The sequence below is a fragment of the Chelonia mydas genome, chromosome 2, assembly GCF_015237465.2.
Source record: "Chelonia mydas isolate rCheMyd1 chromosome 2, rCheMyd1.pri.v2, whole genome shotgun sequence".
Lineage (NCBI taxonomy): Eukaryota > Metazoa > Chordata > Testudines > Cheloniidae > Chelonia > Chelonia mydas.
This window is the reverse complement of record NC_057850.1, coordinates 83,149,251-83,169,563: the sequence shown is the minus strand read 5'-3', so window position 1 is coordinate 83,169,563 and position 20,313 is coordinate 83,149,251. Positions and strand designations below refer to the sequence as shown.

The 20,313-nt window shown below is 40.4% G+C and overlaps 1 protein-coding gene across 1 annotated transcript; it reads right to left on the bottom strand.

Annotated features, from left to right (window-relative positions):
* Nucleotides 1-6,132: 6,132 nt before the first annotated feature.
* Nucleotides 6,133-18,660, bottom strand: TGIF1 (TGFB induced factor homeobox 1). The gene is made up of 3 exons (XM_007063886.4): nt 16,676-18,660; nt 8,759-8,985; nt 6,133-7,173 (listed from the first exon to the last, which is right to left on the bottom strand). Exons 1-3 carry the CDS (start codon nt 16,689-16,691, stop codon nt 6,610-6,612), a joined length of 807 nt encoding a protein of 268 aa, XP_007063948.1. The 5' UTR covers nt 16,692-18,660; the 3' UTR covers nt 6,133-6,609.
* Nucleotides 18,661-20,313: the final 1,653 nt, after the last annotated feature.

The window sequence follows — 20,313 nt, the reverse complement described above, 5'->3', positions numbered from 1 at the left end:
GACTCCACTGGCATAAACCCAGGGACAAGACCCCGCCCTGCACTGATGGAAAGCCTTTGGACAAATGCTGGGAGGTTGCTGTTGTCAAAAGCAGCATCAGCATCCTTGGGAAAGGACCAGACAAGGGTCAGAGGCAGCCCCAAATGGATATGGGGGCATGGCCAGAACAGCCAGTGATGCCCTAATTCAACCCATCCGCTCAGAAACCAATCACCACGGTTCTCCTGTGGAATCACTGAGAGAAACTTTACACATGTGAGTAGTCCCCTGTTCCCCAAGATAAGCATGTGTGCTAGTATTTGCAGGATCTGGGTCTAGAGCTATTTCTTTCTGGGTGGAAACACTAAAGAAGGGTGGCAGCAACTCTGCCCACTCTCCAAGCATGGGATGAGCTGGTGAGACAAGTCTGATTTACACAGTAAATCTGATCCATACTGTGTGAGCCTTTTAATCAAGGCTCACCATGGCAGGCTGCTGTATACGTATAACCTAACTGTAGAGCTGTGCAACCCTGCACTTTTATGTCACAGGAGTTCATACAAACTCCTGCCTCAAGTTTATATCCTCATTGGTTTGCAACCCAGTGCTGACAACTCTCATGAGTGGTTGGTAAATCTTGCAATATTTTCCTTAAGCCCTAGTTCCTGGAGTCATGTGATTGCAAGAATTGCTTCCTTCTAAAGAACAAAGCAAGCCTTTAGTTCTTATGGGTGTGGAGAAAAGCTTGAACATGTGGTCCAGCTACACCCTAAAGGCTCAAAAAACAGAAGGCAAATGAAAAAGGCAGAATCCATTTTTTAAAAAAAAGATTTAATGATTCTTAAGCCAATCTCATGACTTGCTGGGGGGGCGGGGGCGGAAATTGGCTCCTGACTTTTGAATGCTTGGAGATGGCAAAAGTGCAACCCTGCCAATGAATTCCAAATCTCAAAGTGTACGTCAAGTGAAATGGCTGATTGACATCTAATTTCAAATTGAAACACCATGAAATACTGAATTTCATGTGTCTGGTACAAACCTTTGTGAGCCTTTGGATACAGCTGGTCTGAGTTTTGAGTTTGCAACATAACCAGCAGTATTTTGTGTAATACTGGAAGTCAATACGTTGCACAACTGTGAGGAAATCCCAGTCATGACATGGAACGGATTATTCAAGTGGACAGTGGAGACTATACAGCAAGCATGAATGTAATTATTATGTCAAGAATGGGGCCAGGATTAAGTGACATTGCACTAGACTGTGGATAATCTAACCTCTTTCATTTTAATCTAAATACTGGAGCTACAGGCAAAGATCCAGCTAAACCAGTGAAACAGGATGAAGACATAAGAACCCAGTAAACAGACTTAAAACAAGTAACATTCTGCACCAGCAACATTTGCTGTGTTTGTGGACTTGCCATCTGGCAACAAGGAGAAAAGGTTAACAAACGTAATACACACTGGATTGAAACAGTCATTGGCATGGAGAAAAAATTGAAATGGATCTTAAAAGAATTGCACGCTAATATCGAAATATGTTTATAGCATTTGCAGAAAGCGAGCACAGAATGCTGAAACATGCAGACCGATAATCTGAACAATACAAACTTTTGAGTTATACAACTTGCTGTTAACTGTAAATGACATAAACACAATAGGTATAACTAATACTCAGTATGTTCATCGTACACATACAACATAGGCAGTACATCCCCACATTATTTGGTTACAGACTTTGGGTATTCTTTCCCTCTCTCCAGGCCATACATATTCCTGTTATGCTCTCCACTGGTGCTCCCTCCAGATCCCAAGTTCTGCTTCCTTTCTCCTTCAAACCTCTTCCCATTCAGCACGGTACCAACTCCACCCTTACTTCTCACTCTCCCGGTTCAATTCATGCTCTGCTGGTGCACATGCAGCACTCCAGAAGTTGAGTCAGTGCCACCCAGGTGCCTGTAAACAAGCTGCTCTGACTTCAAGTGAGTTAGACCAGTCTCTAGCTCCACCCCTCCTTGCGGCTTGTTAGAAGGGCAGGATGGTGAAAGTGGGATGAGAATGGCCCCTAGCACGGGCAAGGAAGTGCAGTGCTGGCAGTGAGACTATTCCCTTCAGCACACGAAGCTGGCTGCTATGCTTTCAAGCTCCCAGGCCTCTGCACTGAACTAAATTTAAGAATACAGCAGCAGCTGTGATACCACCAGCCCCAGTCTGAAGATTCCTGAGTCGAGTTTCATCATTTCTGCACAGTAGACAGAGACTGTCTCTATCGTCACTCAAGCTATAGATATTCAGCAACATCGTTTTCTTGGCTTTTGATCAATTTGTGAGTTAGCTGTTTTTATTGGCATAGGTCTGTCATGCCTCTCTGGTCACTTACTCTGTTCCAGCAGAGGATACGTTATTGCTCTCTATTCAAATGTGGTAAACAAACTGTGTCATGTCCTCTCCTCCTCTACTTGGGTTCTGCGAGTGGTGCTAAATGTCAATCTGGTTGTGCCTCTTGAATTTAGGTAGTGGTCAGTAATTGACAGTTTTGTTTTAATTAGCTATATCACCAGTTATCCCAGCAGCAAAAACTGTCAGAGCTGCTTCTGTCGTCTCATTGTTTCTTTTCTTTTTTTTTTTTGAATATTTTTTAAACACCGTTTCCTGAAATAAACTTTGCTTTTGTTCTTTCAAGGCTGGGTGGCTGGCAGGCACACTTCTCTCAGCCTTACTCATTAGCTACATGGCCTCATGTTCAGTTTTGAGCTCTAGCTCCATCTGATACCCTAAATTTATCGCCACGGTTTTGTTCTGAAGTCATCTTAGTCCCTTTGCTGACTAGTACCGCAGTGACTGCATCGCCACTGTTCCAATCTGTTGAGAAGTCTTCCCAGAGCTTACCAGGACTAATTTACAGCAAACAGTAAATAAAACTCTCTTTTGAGATTATTTTGGTAGACACTTCGACATGAGTCACATTTTTTACCTCCAAATTAAATAAACTCCTCAGGGCAGGAAGAGTCCTTACTCTATGGTTAAGTAGCACCCAGCACAAAGGGCTTCTACTCTTGAGTAGGGCGTCTAGCTGCTGCTTTAATACAAATAATAAAGTTTGGCCCCAAATAAAATAGGTTGTAAATTCAAGAAGTCCCCAGAATGGTACCTGTACCATTCAGCAGAGATTATTAGCCTGATCCCATGACATATGGGTAAATGAAAATCAGGCCCACAGCCCACCGTTCTTATTTCACAGCTAAGACTATTTTAGCTATGAGCAACAGCAGCTTTCTCCCTCATCCTGCTGCACCTTCATGCTGGTTGCTATTCTAGTGGAACTGCAGAAGTCAGCAAGTGAATCTCTTAATATTTTTCAATCTGCTGAGTAAACTTCCCATTTAAAAGGGTAAGGAATGAAAAAAAGATCTCAGAAAAGACTGCCTTTTTATGGCCTTGTTTCCTTCCATTTTTCACCCCTCCCCCGACTCATAACACCCTAGCAGCAGCCAGAAGTAATCTGTAACATAGGGGAAAGCTATGTGAATGGGTGCTTGTTTACACACTTCAGAAAACATTTAGCTTAATTTTTGCTTAAGGTCAGTTTCTCCTTAACCCAATGCCTGGGGTGTGTGAGTCAGGATAGTTAGCAGCAAACTCCATCTCCCTCTTGTATGTTACATACAACTTCAAAGCAAAGATCATCAAAGTAATTAGCCTCTAGCACCATTTCAGACAATACCCATACCACAGGAGAATGTAAAACAATTCCTCCCTTATTGATTTGGGGGTCCTGGTGGCTGGACATGAGGTAATGCAATTCTAGGATGCATAAACAGGGGAATCTCAAGTAGGAGTAGAGAGGATATTTTACCTCAATATTTGGCACTAGTGCAACCACTACTGCAATACTGGTTTCAGAGTAGCAGCCGTGTTAGTCTGTATCTGCCAAAAGAAAAGGAGTACTTGTGGCACCTTAGAGACTAACAAATTTATTTGAACATAAGCTTTCGTGAGCTACAGCTCACTTCATCGGATGCATTCAGTGGAACACTGTAATACTGTGTCCAGTTCTGGTGCCCACAATTCAAGAAGGATGTTGCTAAATTGGAGAGGGTTCAGAAAAAGCCAAGAGAATGGTTAAAGGATTAGACTATATGCCTTATAGAGATATATAGACTCAAAGAGCTCAATCTATCTTAAAAAAGAGAAGGTTAAGGAGTGACTTGATTACAATCTGTAAGTACCTACACTGGGAACAAATATATAATAATGGACTCATTGATCTAGCAGAGAAATGGTGGGGTGTTGATGCTAGACAAATTCAGACTGAAAATAAAGGTGTACTTTTTTTTAAAGAGAGAGGATAATTAACCATTGGAACCATTGGAATTTACCAAGCATTTTGCTGGATTCTCCATCACTGCCTATTTTTAAATCAAGATTGGATGTTTTTCCAAAAGATATGTCCTAGAAATTATTTCAGGGAAGTTCTATGACCTATGTTATACAGGAGGTCAGACTACATGATCACTCCTCTGGCCTTACAATCTATGACCAGATTTTTCCTTCTGAGAGTCAACCTCACACTTATGAAGAAGTATACTTATGATAGATATTTACAGGTAGTTATAAAACTGGAATTAAACATTTTGCATAGGTATTCCAATAAAAACAGCACAAAGGAGAAAGAACTGTGTCTAGACAGGCTGGGAAATAACAACAGTGTAGAAAGTTTCTGAACCTGAAAATGTTTCTTCTGTGAAAACAAGGTACATTCTCCCTGGTGCCTACAGCTATGTCTGCCTATGCTCAAAAAAAGTTACAAGTTTTACCTATATACAAAATACTTCTATTTTCCTTCAAATATAGTTAGTATTTTCTAAACATACAACATACGAGATGACCTTGGAGTGTCATATTTTCAACCAAAAGAGTCGCCTGACCATTGAATTTGTTTTTAAAAAGTGCAGCACATGTAATCCCTAACATGGAAGTGAATGGAAAGCAAGAGATGGGCAGAATAAATAAATCTAAAGCAGCAATGAAGTTTAAATCTTTTAAGAGTTCCAGACTTCCAGCCAAAGAATACTCAGGAGGATATAGACCTGTCTATTATCTCCAAAGGATTGAAGTCTACTGCAATGCACCAAAAGAAAAAAAAATTGTTTTTACTTATATAAAGATGTCCTGAATGACCCTCCCCTTGACATACCCCCAAAACACTGTAAAATCATTAGGGAACTGATTTTTCAGAGGAAGGCGGGGGTTGATTTTGTAGCTGGAGGACTGGAGTTGGGTAGCGACATTCAAATAGACTGAAATCCAAGCTGCAGCTCTTAGGGTAAATTTTTTTTAGAAACAGGTAAGTGATTTAGAAGCTTAAGGCCCATTTTCAGAAGTGACTTCAGACACATTTTCAAAGATATTTAGGCACCTTGTGTGATTTTACAAAAGATCCTAAGTTCCTCACTCACTTAAGAGCTTTCGTAAATTCTACTAAGCACCTAAGCAGAAAGGTGCCTCAGCACGAGCCCATAGACTCGGACTTTTTGAAAATTTTATCCCTCATATCTCACTTCCAGGCTGGGAAAATTGCACGTCAGATTTCAACTTATTGTGATGTCTATCCCACTCCAGTCTACCAGAAAAAACAGGCAAATCAACCCCCTGACATTACTGGTGTAAGAAAAGAAGCAGGAAAAAAATTCTGAGGCCCTCTCCGTACATCACAAAAGACCAGTGAAGAGCACAAAGGCAACTGGTCTACTCTTTTCAGTTCACCTTCAAGAGAATGTTCTCCCCTAAGCTGACAATGTACATCAATTCAGCAATATTTAAGGAATGAGGCTGGGATTTTTAAGGGATTTCTAAGGAAGAGAGAGGTGCCCAAATCTCACTGAAAGTCAATGGGAGTTGGGCACATAACTCCCGTTGGCTCCTTTGAAAAGCTCAGCCCAAGAGGACACTGTCAGGTAGCTCTGGTCCACCTCATCCCTGTAAACATCCTTTTTACAACAACTTTGTAATTTGCTAGTGCAGGTCTCTGATCGACACAGAGAGAAGGCATCCTTTTCAAGCTCATGCTGGCTTCTTTCTATTTTGGTTATATTTGGAGCACAATTTGGTGTCCCCTGTGAAGCTCCTGTTCAACAAAACACACTGTATGCATCCATTTTTAAAGAAAATATTTTATTACATCGTGGAAAAAAAGCATAATCATCCAGATTCATATTGTTTAAAAAAATTGAACATTTGTTTTAGACAGCATGTCGGTATATTCTGTTCCACACAGGAATGATAAGAAGTCTACATCATTACTAGATATTGCACAGTCTGAAAGAAACGAAAACAAAAATCACATGATCTTGGGAACCATCTCACATTATGAAAAACCTACTAAGAAACATAAAAACAAACAAACAAACAAAAACACCCTTTGTTTCTACAGTAGCTTTAAGTTTATAATTCTTGGAATGACCATATTTCACTGAAGACCACCTCAGTGACAGGAAGCTTCATTTCAGCAATCCCTTGTGCAAATAAGATTAATAATAATAATAAAAAATGCAGTTAGTCTTTTGATATCACATGGGCAGCAATAATCACATATTTGTTAAATTCCTGCCTGAAAAAAAAAAGGGGGAATTAGGCCATAAGTTTTGCCTGCAACTCCATCTCTGCTGCCCTTTTCAGTGCAACATCCACCAGAAGCTGAAATCCACTAAAATCTTGGTTGAGGTCTGGTGGGGTAGGAGGAGGAGTGTTGAAAAGGCCACTTTGTGTATTTGTACTAGGTCCCAGTTTAGAAGCATCCTCGTGGTATGCAAGAGAGTTGTCTGTGAATCTGCTAGCTGATGTCTGCTGCAGGTCGGTGGTCGGGCCTACACCAGCTGACTGGCACAAAAGGAAAGGGGCATCTTTCAATGCAGTTACAGTGGTATGGCAAATCACTGAAGGTCGAGCCAAAACAGATCCTGGGGAAGAAGGTTTAGAAGAGACAGCCTTGTTTAGTCCTGTGGTACCAGAAAGAAATGAGTTCTCTTCTAACAGTGGAATGTAGTTTTTTGTGCCTGTGGAAGACTCCACTGGGTTGCCTTCAGAAATCTTGGTCCCTCTTCGTGAGATAGTGAATTGATTTGGATCCTTGCCATCCTTCCTCAGCATGTCAGGTAAAAGCCTGCGGCGTGCATTGATAAACCAGTTGCAGACCTGGGAACATAATGATATCTTAATTTCTACCTTCATTCACTTCCGCACTACATGCCAGTAGAGTCTTTCTATTAGATTAATGAATCCCTCCAAGCAGTTTCCTTAACTCTACAACAAAAGAGACTGATCGACAAGTTCTGACACATCTAGTAAAAACCTCTCTCTTCTTTCTTCTTCTACCCCCAACTCTTCTCTCCCTTGCAAAAAAAAAAAAAAGAAGACTGCTAGCCTGAAGTGAAAGGTTTAGCTTTTAACTCTGAACATATATTAACCTATTACCTATTGTTCTCTGCATTTAGGTTAATTAACAACAGGAAAACCTTTTCTCTATTAAAAGAGCCACTCCTCCCACAAACAGTTACTGATTTTTCCTGCTCAACTGACTGTGTCAACAGACATAACATGAATTACCTCATTGAAATGCATCCTTGTTTAAATATCAAACCAGTTTCCTGGGCAATAACAGATGACTTAACGTCTTTGTTTTTTTTTAAGTACTTCTATATAAAGTAGTTTTTCCTCACAATGTTATATTAAAGAAATTTTACTTAACTAATTGCAACATTTATATCAAAATACTGCTCTATAAAGATAAAAAAATAAAATTTACCACTAATAATAATACTTTGCAATCCTACATGACCTTCCATCCAAAGATTTTAAAATGCACAAGCATTCATGCACTAAGGGCTTGTCTAGACTATCTCTTTTGTTGGTATAACTTATGTCGCTCAGGGCTGTGAAAAAACACCCCGGAGTGACGTAAGTTACACCAACAGAAGCACCGGTGTGGACAGCGCTCTCTTGGCAGGAGACAGGCTACATTAGCGATTTTACAGTGGTGCAGCTGCATCAGTACAGTTGTGCCACTGTAAACTCGCTAATGTAGACAAGCCCTAAAGTCTCTCAGCTTTCCTATGAGGTTATGCCCATATTACAATGGAGGAAAGAGAGGCACAGAAAGGCTAAGTGAAATGCCCAGAGTCACACATGTTTCAGTGGCAGAATAAAACCCAAATTTCCTGACTCACAATTCCCAAATAAGGGCTTCATCCTGCAAACACTCATGCATATGAATAGCTTTACCCATGTGAATTGTCCCACTGACTTTATGAATCATGAAGACTCATATAAATAAAAGTTACATATACTCAAGTGTAGGATTAGGCCCAAAGTCACCATTTTAATAGCGTAAAGAAAATTATACTGCTAATACATGTGCTTATCACCCTGATCACTTTGCTTGTACGCAAAGTGTCTTTTAGATCCTAATCCTACAAAGACTAATGCACATGCTTAACTTCATGCACTGTCTGTAGACCCACTGAAGTCACTTTAGTCACAATGTGCAAAATTAAGCATGTATCAGGGACATCATCTGTAAGATTGTGTTCATACACTACCTAGAACAACAGGGTCCTAATCCTAGTCAGTGCCTTTGGGTGCTACCACAACACAAACAGTAACAACATATAAAGAAAATGACATCTGTAATATGAACATGTTTAGAGAGACTAGAGAGTGGGTAACTTCAGAAGTGAAAACAAAGGCTCATTTTTATTTTAATTGGAGCTTTTAAAAATACCTGTAGTGTAGAAAGGTGTGTTTGTCGGGACAACACTGCTTTTTCTTGTTCTGATGGATAGGCATTGTATCGGTGCTCATACAGCCAGTCCCGAAGAATCTGCACTGACTCCTTGGGCAGGTTACCACGTCTCCTCCGTTTGCCTGACGCAGTGGAAGAGGAAAGATCCAGTGGGACATCCATGGTGTCATCATCCTCCGTCTCACTGCCAGATATTGCAGCTACACCTACAGCAATAAAAAGGTGAGAATAGTCACTTCAATTCAATACACTTCTTATTGCAGCATTTTTCACTTCAACACCTCTCTCTCTCTCTCTCTGCTTCCTAATTTAAAAATATATAATTATATGTAAACAAATAAATTATTTTTTAATTTATGAAGCATTAACAAGTGGACAGTTCCTTGCCAGTTCAGATGTCGTGTGCCTTTATTGTGAGTCAAACCAGGCCTCATGTTTAGAGGATGTATACTGTAACAAAAGTAGCACCAACTACCTATTCCTAGGGGACACTTCTCCACACAACCTCATTTACTGGTTCCCTTAGCAACCTTTTATTTGGTCATATGCAGTAAGTAACTTCCATCTGATGCCAATATCATGCCAAATGTTGGTCAGCAAAGGGTGCTACTGTGGTATGCCTCCAACAATCTTTTTTCTTCAAGGCTGTTTCATGGCTAGGCAAAAAGCCAATAGAAAAGAATTTCAAAACATACACCCAACCTAAACCTTGGCTGTATTGAATTACAATTTAACATGCTGGTGCGTCTCCTTCTGATTAAGGATAGCTTTATAGGTTTAAAATGTTAACAGCGCTTTCCAGAATTATTAATAAAAATGAATGGCACAGGAAAAGAACAGAAAGCAAGTTGTGGCTGGTTCTTCTAAAGTGACACAAAATTCACTCACTGAGGAAAAAGTGTACAGCAAGGTAACAGTAAGTGCCTAAATAGTGCCACAAGGTAGTATAGAATTGCTATCATTTATTTTTCTGGAGAACATGCCATACTTCAACTTTGCCCTAATTACCTATGCTTTGAACCTTATAGTTTTCCTCACACTTCAAGTAGTGTACTTACTCAGATTTTGACATATGTTTACTGCAAGGACTCTAGATTTACAGTTTTACTGCACATTTTTCTCCCACAGAGAAGGAATTTATTTCAATATCTCATTTAGTCTCTGTCTTCTATAATTAATGCAGTAAACCATATTACTAATAATTTGGAATTACAATATGTGAACAATCAAACACTTCATATTCTGTGGCTGAACAACGGGCTGCAATTCTGCTCTTTTAGTAAAGTGTACAGTGTGACTGAGGAAACAAAACAAATAGCACTGAAGTCCACAAAGGAAACTTTGCTTTGGCTTTAAGTACTTTAATCCCACCAGAAATTTTAGGAATCTTACAAACCATATGTAAATCTAAATCACAGATACCATTAGATTCAGCTAGCACAGTTCAGAAGTTTTTTTGATTCACAGTAGGTTTCAAAAGCATTTTCTAGAAATGACAAAAGGAAAATGAGGCCCTAAATCACTTTTAAGTTAGTTTGAACATCCATTTCATTTAAAAATGAGAAGAAACTTTCACTTTTGTAATAGCAAGCAAAGTTAAACACCAGGCAGAAAGGCTTCATATGGGCAGCTGTCCAAATTTCAAAACTAATACTTAAACTAGAAAAAAAGATCAGTTCTATTAAAATAGAAGCTATGCCTGTGAAAAAATACAACTATGAAACTCTACATTTATGGTCATACTTAAAGATTTAATGGGAATTGATGTCAGACCCAAAAGAGAGAACTAATTGTGAGTTTTTGCATAGTACTTTCACAGATACCTATGAAATGCACAAAGGCAGTGTGACAGAGTTAAGCATTTGAAGTTTTGCCTTATCTCTAGTCATGAGCAACTCACAGTATTCTTGAATTTGTCATTTGCAATTATTCAGATTTATCCAGGGAATTTTTTTGTTAATACTCTGTGAATATTCACAATTCAGTCTGTGGTGGTTACTTAAGTAACTTGTGGGGTAATGTTTCTGTTTCCTGTCTGGATGATTTATGTAACTAACCAACACTCTGAATGTTACAGCTGAATATACAATTTGCCCTATGATGCTTAGTTATATAAAAAGAAAGGAAGACTTGTGGCACCTTAGAGACTAACCAATTTATTTGAGCATGAGCTTTCGTGAGCTACAGCTCACTTAACACGGCTGTTACTCTGAAACCTTAGTTATATAAGTTATCCAGTCAGGGAACAAAAACAATGACAGGCAATTTAAATAACCAACTCACGGTAAATTCTGAATTGTATATTTGATTTAGTTCTTAGTGCATGTATGTGGTATTTTCAGGGGCGGCGGGGTGGAAATCTATCAGGACCCTAATAGCTTCACATTAAAATATTACTTTGCTTGAAAAGTAAGTAATGATGGCTCAACACAGCAGTTCACTAACTGTAAAGTAGACATATGACTAGCTAAAATTAGTTTACAGAATTCAGAGAAAGGTATAGCACAATCCCATGACTTGAAGTTGAAGCTACACAAATTCAGACTAGAAATAAGGCGTTTTTAAATGTTTAACAGTGAGAGTATTAACCATTGGCGCAATTTACCAAGGGTTGTGGTGGATTCTCCATCCCCTGACAATTTTTAAATCAAGATTGGATGCTTTTCTAAAAGATCTGCTCTAGGAATTATTTTGTGGGAAGTTTTATGGCCTGTGCTATGCCGAAGGTCTGAATAGATGATCATAATAGTCCCTTTTGGCCTTGGAATCTATGAATTTACCTAATGTTCCAAACATTGCTGTCTTTGCTTGGGGCAGATTAAAAATGTTGCTGCACTGATTTTTTAAAGAGGATAATAAAACATTAGACTACAGAGCCACTTATCAAAACAGAGACCTTGGGAGACAGAAAAGACAATAGTGAAAAGCAGAAATGAAGGAGCTGAAGGCACAGCTATGGTGCAAAGTAGGAACCAAGGAGTTGCAGCCAGTGTTCCTCCTCACAAGAGTAAATGTACATTCATAAGTGCGGTTATATAAAAATCATTTGAGATTAAACTCTCTAGGTTAAGTAAACATTCCATGCAAAGCTTCTTTCTAAACAGTAAGACCAGAGCTCTGCTTTGATAACAAAGATTTAGGTTTGGAACCATTGTTCTTTACCCCGCTGCTAAAATTTGACAAAGATTTACCCAAAAAACCAACCACCAAAAATATTTGTTGCAAATGCAATCTTTCTGAGATCACATTTCCTTTTTTAAAAAAATAATAAAATAAAGATGCCCTTCAAACAACTGTAAGTTTCCTAACTGTAACGCAGCAATGAAAAAAGATATGAAACAACACTGGAGTCTGCCCTTTGAGCTGCTTCCTTAGTGTGCCGTGTTCCCTCAATTTTATGGCACAAAACAGGTTTTGGTTAAACAGGAACAAACGGCATTGCAGCTTCTCATTCAAATGAGCTCATTTAAATAAAAGAGCCCCAGACCTCTGAACCTTTAACAAACATCTCCAACGGCATGTGCAGAAGCTGTAGCAACAGGAAGTTAAGGCTGTAGATCTCATACAACCTCAGCTGATACTCTACTAGAGCAGAAGCCACGTTGTTGCTGTCAAACCTCTGTTTTCATTAGAACATTCACGCTGATTGCAACTCAGCTTTGTTTTTCCTTCTTGTTAGTAATCAGACTATATGCTTTTGGTTTCCTCTTTAGCAGGGCACAGTTGAAAGGCTTCCCACCTAAGCTCCATGTCTGGATCATTTACTGTTATTTACAACCCCAGAATAAGGGCTTCTCTACATGCAGAATACCTCCATTTTATTTTTAAGTTGTGAATTTTAAACTGATTCTGTTATACTGGTATAAAAGGCTTTGTGGACACTTATTTCTGTTTAAATCAGGCTTTTACAAGTTAGCTTCAGTTGATTATATGTTTAAACTAAAATAAGCCCCTCTTAAACTGATGCAAGAATGTCTACAGAGTGTTTTGCACTACTTAAACTGAACTGATGCACTGTATGTAAACTGGACCTAAGAAGTGACCCTGGCTCTAATTCTATAAGCTTTACTCGGATAAGCAGTCCTTATTCATACAAAAATAGTTTCATTGATTTCAGTGAGGACTATTCCTAAAGGTTGTAGGATCAGCAGGCCCCCTCTCTTTTATATAATGTGAATTGATTTACCTGCACCCAGCTTCTAGTCTTGCAGCATGTAGAGAATTTAACATACTGTGTTGCATCACATCACAGGCCAAAGAGTTCCTAGGTCCCTTTCTTGTTCACTGCTAGGGAGATCATGCCTTGAACACTGCATAAAATTCTGAGCACCTCAACATCTGGATGATACTAAATAACAGGAAAGAATTCAGTTAAAGCTTCCTGGTTTAAAGGCCTGGAGGCATAAATCTGATGAGGGGAAAAAAATTATGTGCAGTTTTTCAAAATGATAACTAAAGTTGATATGGAAAAAACTATCAGTACTTATAAGGTATGAACACAAAAAAGGAGAAAGAATTATTTGGGATGGATTGGGGCCTTAACTAGGAGAAATGGAATGAAGTTAAGAAAATTAAAATTTAGGCTGAATATCAGTAAAAATATCCTCTTGTATTATGGCAGAGCTTCACAAGAGAACTGGTAGAAACCAATTGTTTGAATCACTTGAAACTGAACAAGTATACTGCAAGGCACAGTCTCCTTTGGCAGAAGGAATAGATTAGATCAGCTCATGGATAATCTAGCTCAATTTTTATGTTTCTGTGAATTTCTTTGGTTGGGTTTTACATGTATATATCTAGATATTATTTCCAATCTAAAAAGCCCCCAATCTTCCTGTAATTGACTTCACTAGGACTACACATGCATAACTTCAACAGGGCTATATCTTTGCAGGATTGGAGACTACAATAGCTAACTAGCAAGCGTAGCCTATAGGGGCTAGCCTGCCTGCTAATATATTTTTTCTTATGGGTTTGATTATTTGTTTTATAATAGGATTATAAATTTGTATTAAGAGTATTTCTGGCTGTAATGCAGGGAACCTGCAGGCCACATCCTGTATGCTGAGCTAATACAAGTTAGCATACATATGTTTGAGACTGTTAGCCTAGATAGGTGATGAAGAGCTAAAGCAAAGTATATATATATATGTATGTATGTTTGTGACCTTTAATACAGATAAGTGAGGATGGTTAAAAGGAAGCTATTATAGGTAGGGGCTACCTAACTTCATATAGTCTTTAGGACTTAACAGGTACACCACAAAGAACATGGAAATAACTGGCTAAGCCAGAAATAACAGATGGTATGAATATGTCATTAATATGTAAAAACATACCAGCCTATAGAGTAAGTGTACCCTGATAATTTTTATTATTTAAGAAATAAACTTTTGCAACCCACGGAAGAGGTTTAAGGGATTTAACTTAAGATATACCAATTTGGAAAGGAACTTTAGTTAAAGGTTTGTGAATCTTTTTTTAAAAAAATCAGGTTAAATAGTATTGATAATTAACCAGATCAGACACAGGAGCTATGGAGATGTGTAAGGGAATTTTCCATAGCAGAAAATTAGAAAAGTTTTCCTTTTTCTTTAAATGTGATTTTACAAGTGGAAGAACCAGTTTTCTTTCCTCTGAGTTGCTTGAGCTTTACTGGTTTCACAGAGTAGGCAAAGTTGGCTGTAACTATAGAAAACAAATTTTAATTTTTTTTAGACTACAAGAAAGAAATCTGAAATCAGGTCATGCTCTGAAACTTGAGTATCAAAATACAGGCCACAAATGCAAACTGCAAGCCCAACCTTTAATTAAAAAAAAAAAACAACACAAATCATTGTCCTAACTTCCTTGAAAAGTTTCCATGCATCTGTGAGTTTCTTCTCACTTCCTAATTTCTGCCACATAAACTCTAAACCAATGGTCTTCTGTCTCAAAGGTTTGCCTTCCAACATGCCGCCTTTCATTGTTGCAGTGCAGAACTTCCAAATCACAAGGCAGATTACACACTGAGAGAAATACACAGGCAGACATGGTAACCTCGTCAGCATTTTTCACACATATTTAGTTTGGAGGGAGATGACAATAAGAGTTGGAAGTGTGTGAAGTTGGTATTTAGACAACCAGTAGCTGCCCTCCGGGAGAGGAATCTGAACAATGGAAGCAGCAGCAGACAGGAAGCCAACTCATCACCACTACTGTGCAAATAGGGAGCACAGGAATGTTCTAAAAATAACTAGTCTAAATAATTCAGTAAAACCATATACCTCCAGTAACCGTAACAATCTGAACAAATCTACAAAAATTGGAAAATCTAGAGTCAAGGCTGTAACTGTCTCTAGGTACAGAGGGCTGGGCTTGGTATGCAACACGTGTTGTTATCTAAAATCACTCCAGTTAGGAGAACACTGAAATATTTGGCAGGGAGGGTAGGTTATATAAATACAAAGTTTCGGTTTTAACTCTGAATTCCTTGCTTTTTTGAGAGTGTAAACAGGACCCGCACTGATTGTTGTCTAAACTTTGCCTTTGGGGCTGAATTTCCTTTGTATGTTTTGTTGTAAATCAGTATAGTCCAAGATTACTTATGAGAACTACAAACTATATTAGAGCACATCTTAAATTATACACCAAGAATTCAGAAGGTGCTTAACAGGTGTATATAAACACATACTCTGACGGCTCCAGGAACATTAACAATGAAGTAGATTTCTGTACACTTGAACCACAAGAGCCTGTAGTAGGAAAAACACCACTGCTCTAGAGTAGTAAACATGCGCAGTGCTCCTTTTTAAACTCTCAGTATCTTGGGTATTTTAAAGGTCTTTAAATAGAAAAAAATCATGAATCTACATGACTGATTAGCCCTTAAAAATGAGAAGAGGGGGAACTGACGAGGAAACAAACATCCGAAATGTTTTTTTTAACAGCAGCCACGTTTTTAAAATGAAAAGGAGTACTTGTGGCACCTTGGAGACTACCAAATTTTTAAAATGTTTTCCAATTCTTCGCAGCCACGTTTAAGTTTTCAAGATACTCAGAGGACTACAGATGGAAATACTTACAACCCCTTGATTATAAAGTCTGTCCAAGTGGTAATTACGTAAGTAACACCAATGAAAAGTTTTTCAAACGTCTTTTTTGCTGCTTCCCCGCCACGTGGTGGGTAAGTTTTTAAATCACTTTACTTTTAGTCTTTTCCAAAGAAAGAAAGAAAAGTCTTTGATCAAAAGGCTAGAGATAAATTTGCAGATCGATTAAAAAAACCTCACTTTAAATTCTCCTACAGCCCCTCGCTTTTGTCCCCTTTCCCCACGCTAACTCGCAAACAAAGAGCTCCTGCCACCCCGTTGTTCAGACTGCATTGCTCAGAGAGTTGTATTTGGGTTGGGATTTGTTTTTTAAAGTTGTGAAAACAATTCCAGTCCCGTCCTTGGGGACCGGACTAGAGAAGTTAGAGTGAGGAGGAAAAGAGGGAAGAAAAAGGCTGTTAAAAAAAAAAGCGAAAATAAAACTTTGTTGGGGACAAAGCAGGCAGTTGACCAGGTTTTTGACAGGGAGCCAAGCAGCATGGAAAGAAAGCAGCGTCCAAACAGCCCCTCGTGTTTTGTCTGGAAGTGAAACATTATCAACTGCCATTTCAGACATGAGCTCAACAAAGAGGAAAGGGACCAGCTTAGAAAGAAAAAAAAAAGGGGGGGGGTGAGAGAAGAAAACCGGTTCCACTTTATTTAATAAGCCAAATCAAACTGCAGTGAAGTTTAAACCACACGCCTGTTATTTCCAAATGGCGAAAGCAACATGCTTTCCACTTTCCCATCCAGGTTTCGCCACAGCACGCTGAGGAATCAGATCAGTCTGTCTCTCTCACCCTCGCACGCACGCTCCCCTCCCTACCTTTTTTACTTTTCATCGTGGTCTCGAGCCGCGGACCGCACCAGCTGGCGAGGCTTGCTACCCAACGGGCACCGCACGCACAAATCAAGTTGCCTTTTCCTGCGTGCGGAGCAATCCCCGCTTTGCAACTTGGAAGGCGGGCAGAGGGCTCCCTTCCCAGCCGTGGCTGCTAACCAGGGCGCTTCAATGGGCTGTGTGTTGTGTCACCTCCAGCTGACAGCTTCCTTCTGCCTGGGATGTTTGGTCCGGATTTAGTGCTTTCCCTCCTCTTCTGTCTTTGTTCTTTTTTCCCCCCCTCTCCGGTGCTGGGCCCCAGCTTGTCAACGTGAGAAAAGGCACCAGGGGGAAAGGTACCCTCCGCCCACCTTTCAGCAATGAGTAAGTGAGAGAGTAACAGAGCAATAGCCGCTTTGCCTCCTCCTCCTCCCTGGCTGCGGAGACGGTTGTCAGCGGAGGGGAGGGAGAGAGGGGATACTCTCACACACACACAACAGAGCGTGTGATGTGACAGTGCAGGGCAGAGCCTCTGCGCCTCCTGGTTCCTGCCTTTCTTCCCAGCCAGGCGTTTGATCATTAAACTGGGAAGGGGGCGGGGGAGGAGGATTTTGACAGCTGCCCCTGACTTAGCCTCCTCCTGTTGCTGCCGGATGAGCCACCCACTCCTTAGGGTGAAGAGAATGGAGAAGAAAGAAAAGCAGTGTAGAGCAAGAAAAGAGCGCTTAAAAGATTAGCATAGCACTGAACAAGCCCTGCTCTTCCTCCCCACCCCCACGGACTAGTTTCAGACCAAAAAAAGAGGGGGGGGGAACCACCCCCCCCCCCAAGACGCCAAGAGGCTCTTTTGCTCCTTCTTCTGCTCGGGGGGTGTTATGGTTGGAGCCGCCTTGTTATGATGCTGATGGGCTTGCGGGGCAGTTTCGAAATTCCTGGCACGCCGCAGCCCGAGACACACTGTCATTCTCACATGCTTTCAAACTTCTCAATCACGGGGCGCGCCGCAGCGTGGCGTGCTCTGATTCAGCGCGCTGCAGTTCGCTGGTCCCAGCCAGCCCCAGCTGTGGCTGCCTTTACTGGAAGCGGGGCGACGCGTCTTTAGCAGCTCATCCGGTAAATAATCCAGACCCTTGGCCCCCACGGATTTGGTGGCCTCGGGGTTGTTTCTCCCTCTCTTCCCCCCAATCCAGCCTACTATTTTTTGAGGAACAAACACAACACAGAAAGTCCCCCTTCGTTCGGGTTTGTCAGTGAAAGAAGATTCTCTCCTGCTGGGGTTATTTTAAACCGGTTTTTAAAGGTGTTTTTTTGTTTTGTTTTCACTTTTTTTTTTGGATGGGCTTTGCTGTGCGTTTCAACGAGACACGCTCGCTCGTGGGTTTTTAAAAACCAGCTCGACTCATTCCTCTTTAAGTAATCACGTGGTCCAGCAACAGTTTATTTTGCTCTGAGTCTGACTCTGAGATGAGACATGCTGGATTTGGAGCTAGTTGTTCCTGTAGGGCTCGATCCATTCCCCCACCGCCAGGTCTTTCCATTGACTGAAATGGGAGCTGGCTCCAGCTCCTAAAATAGCAAAGGCTGCTTTCCCGGAGTTCCTTTGTGCTCTTCCTTCAGCGGTTCCAAAATTGGATTTTGTTTGATCAGGACAAATAAAAGCATTCGCATAAAACATGTGAGACGAGGAATTCAAGAGGCTCATCTCTGCTTGAACTTTAGCAGGGAAAGCAAGCCAGCCCCTGTGCACTCACTCTCAACACCGTGCAATAGTGTTTGAATTAAGGAGGGGGCGTTCCTCGTGGTTTAGGTTGTAAAAGTAAACCTGGTTTTAAATTACACAAAGAAACAGACCAGGAACCGTGGCTTTACTTTAGGTCCAGCAGCCTCTAGTGAGATATATATCTGCACAAAAGCCCATTCGTATCTGACGCAGAAAGGGAAGCAATAGTATTTTTTAAATGCCCTCAAACACCTCGTAGCTGTTTTTCGGGGGAGTAATTACCCTGCCATCGCTGAAGATAAAACAGCTGGGTCGTTCTGAATGAGGGCCATATGCGGAATGGGGCGGGTGGCTTTGGAGCAATTTAAGTTAACAAGGCACTAGTGTTTGCTGCTGCCTTCTTAGTGGTTCTCTTTTATGTAACTTAGGGCAGTTTGGCACAGGGATTGGTAGCTCATATCCGGTGTGTCTGTATGAAAGCGATTGAGCAACGAGTGAGTGAGTGGGGAAGGGCCTAGCGACAGCCAGACATACTGACTCACAGAGGCTTAGGCCAGTGTAGTGAGAGTAGGGGAGGAGACAAGCAGCGCAGATTAGAGCATAGGTTGGGGAGGGAATGCTGTGTAACTCTGTTGAAAGCAACAACAGAGTGGGTTACCTTTTGCAAAGCCAAAATTAGAAAAGGAGGACTTGTGGCACCTTGGAGACTAACAAATTTATTTGAGCATAAGCTTTTCTGAGCTACAGCTCACTTCATCAGATGCATGTAGCTCACGAAAGCTTATGCTCAAATAAATGTTAGTCTCTAAGGTGCCACAAGTTCTCCTTTTCTTTTTGCGGATACAGACTAACACAGCTGCTACTCAAAACTCTCCTGGTGTTACTAGATGGGTTGGGCAGCTCCAGCTGGGGAGAGGGGGCGAGGGAATGTAGCTCCTTTTCCAACCAGCTGTGTAGATTTTTTTAAGCTTTTTTTGCCACGGGGGGTGGGTGGCTTTAAAAAAAATACTAATTGACTAATTCTGTGGTTCAGGTGAGGGAGGTATAAGTGTGTAGCTAAAGTTCAAGATGCTTTATAAGTGTTCATGTCTCAGTTAGTTATCCCCCTCTAAGAGCTTGAAAGAAAGAGACCCAGTCAAGGGTGGGTATTTTTAACTTGAAATGAAATAACACAGCTTCTGAGGCACTGGTGATGACTCATGGGATTTTTTTGTTTGATGTTTTTCTGCTCCCAGATGTGAGATTTGAGTTTACAACTGGGGTTTTGCACATCTTTTGCCACATAATCCTAAAATATAATTAAGGGGGTTTGCAGAGGTCTTCTGGGGGTGCATCAACTTCTCTAGATATTTGCCTAGTTTTACAACAGGCTACATAAAAAGCACTAGCAAAGTTAACTAAAATTTTAATACAGACAATGATTTGTTTATATTGCTCTATACGCTATATATATAGAAATAGATTTATTTTTATAATTGTAGTAAAAATGAGAAAGTAAGAATTTTTTCAGTAATAGTGGGCTGTGACACTTGTATTTTTATGTCTGATTTTGTAAGCAAGTAGTATTTGAGTGAGGTGAAACTTGAGATATGCAAGACAAATTAGACTTCTCTAAGGGGTGTAGTAATTTGGAAAGGTTGAGACCCCCTGCTTTAGAAGATGCTACATAACAGCCAGGCCAGTTCTCACTCACTAGTTTCTTATTGGCTTTGCAATTACTTACATGTTAATAGTTTAAATCTTAATTTGTACATTTTGAGTATTTGAAAAACAAGTAGAGCCATTTGGTGAGGATAAATTAGGGTTGTGTACCTATCGTGGTTACTGAGATGCCCCTGTCTCCTTTATTGTAGAAGTTAGAGGGTTGTAGGTGCTTTCGGCCACCCAATTAAAGGCCTACTCCCTGAACTAAGCACAGATTACC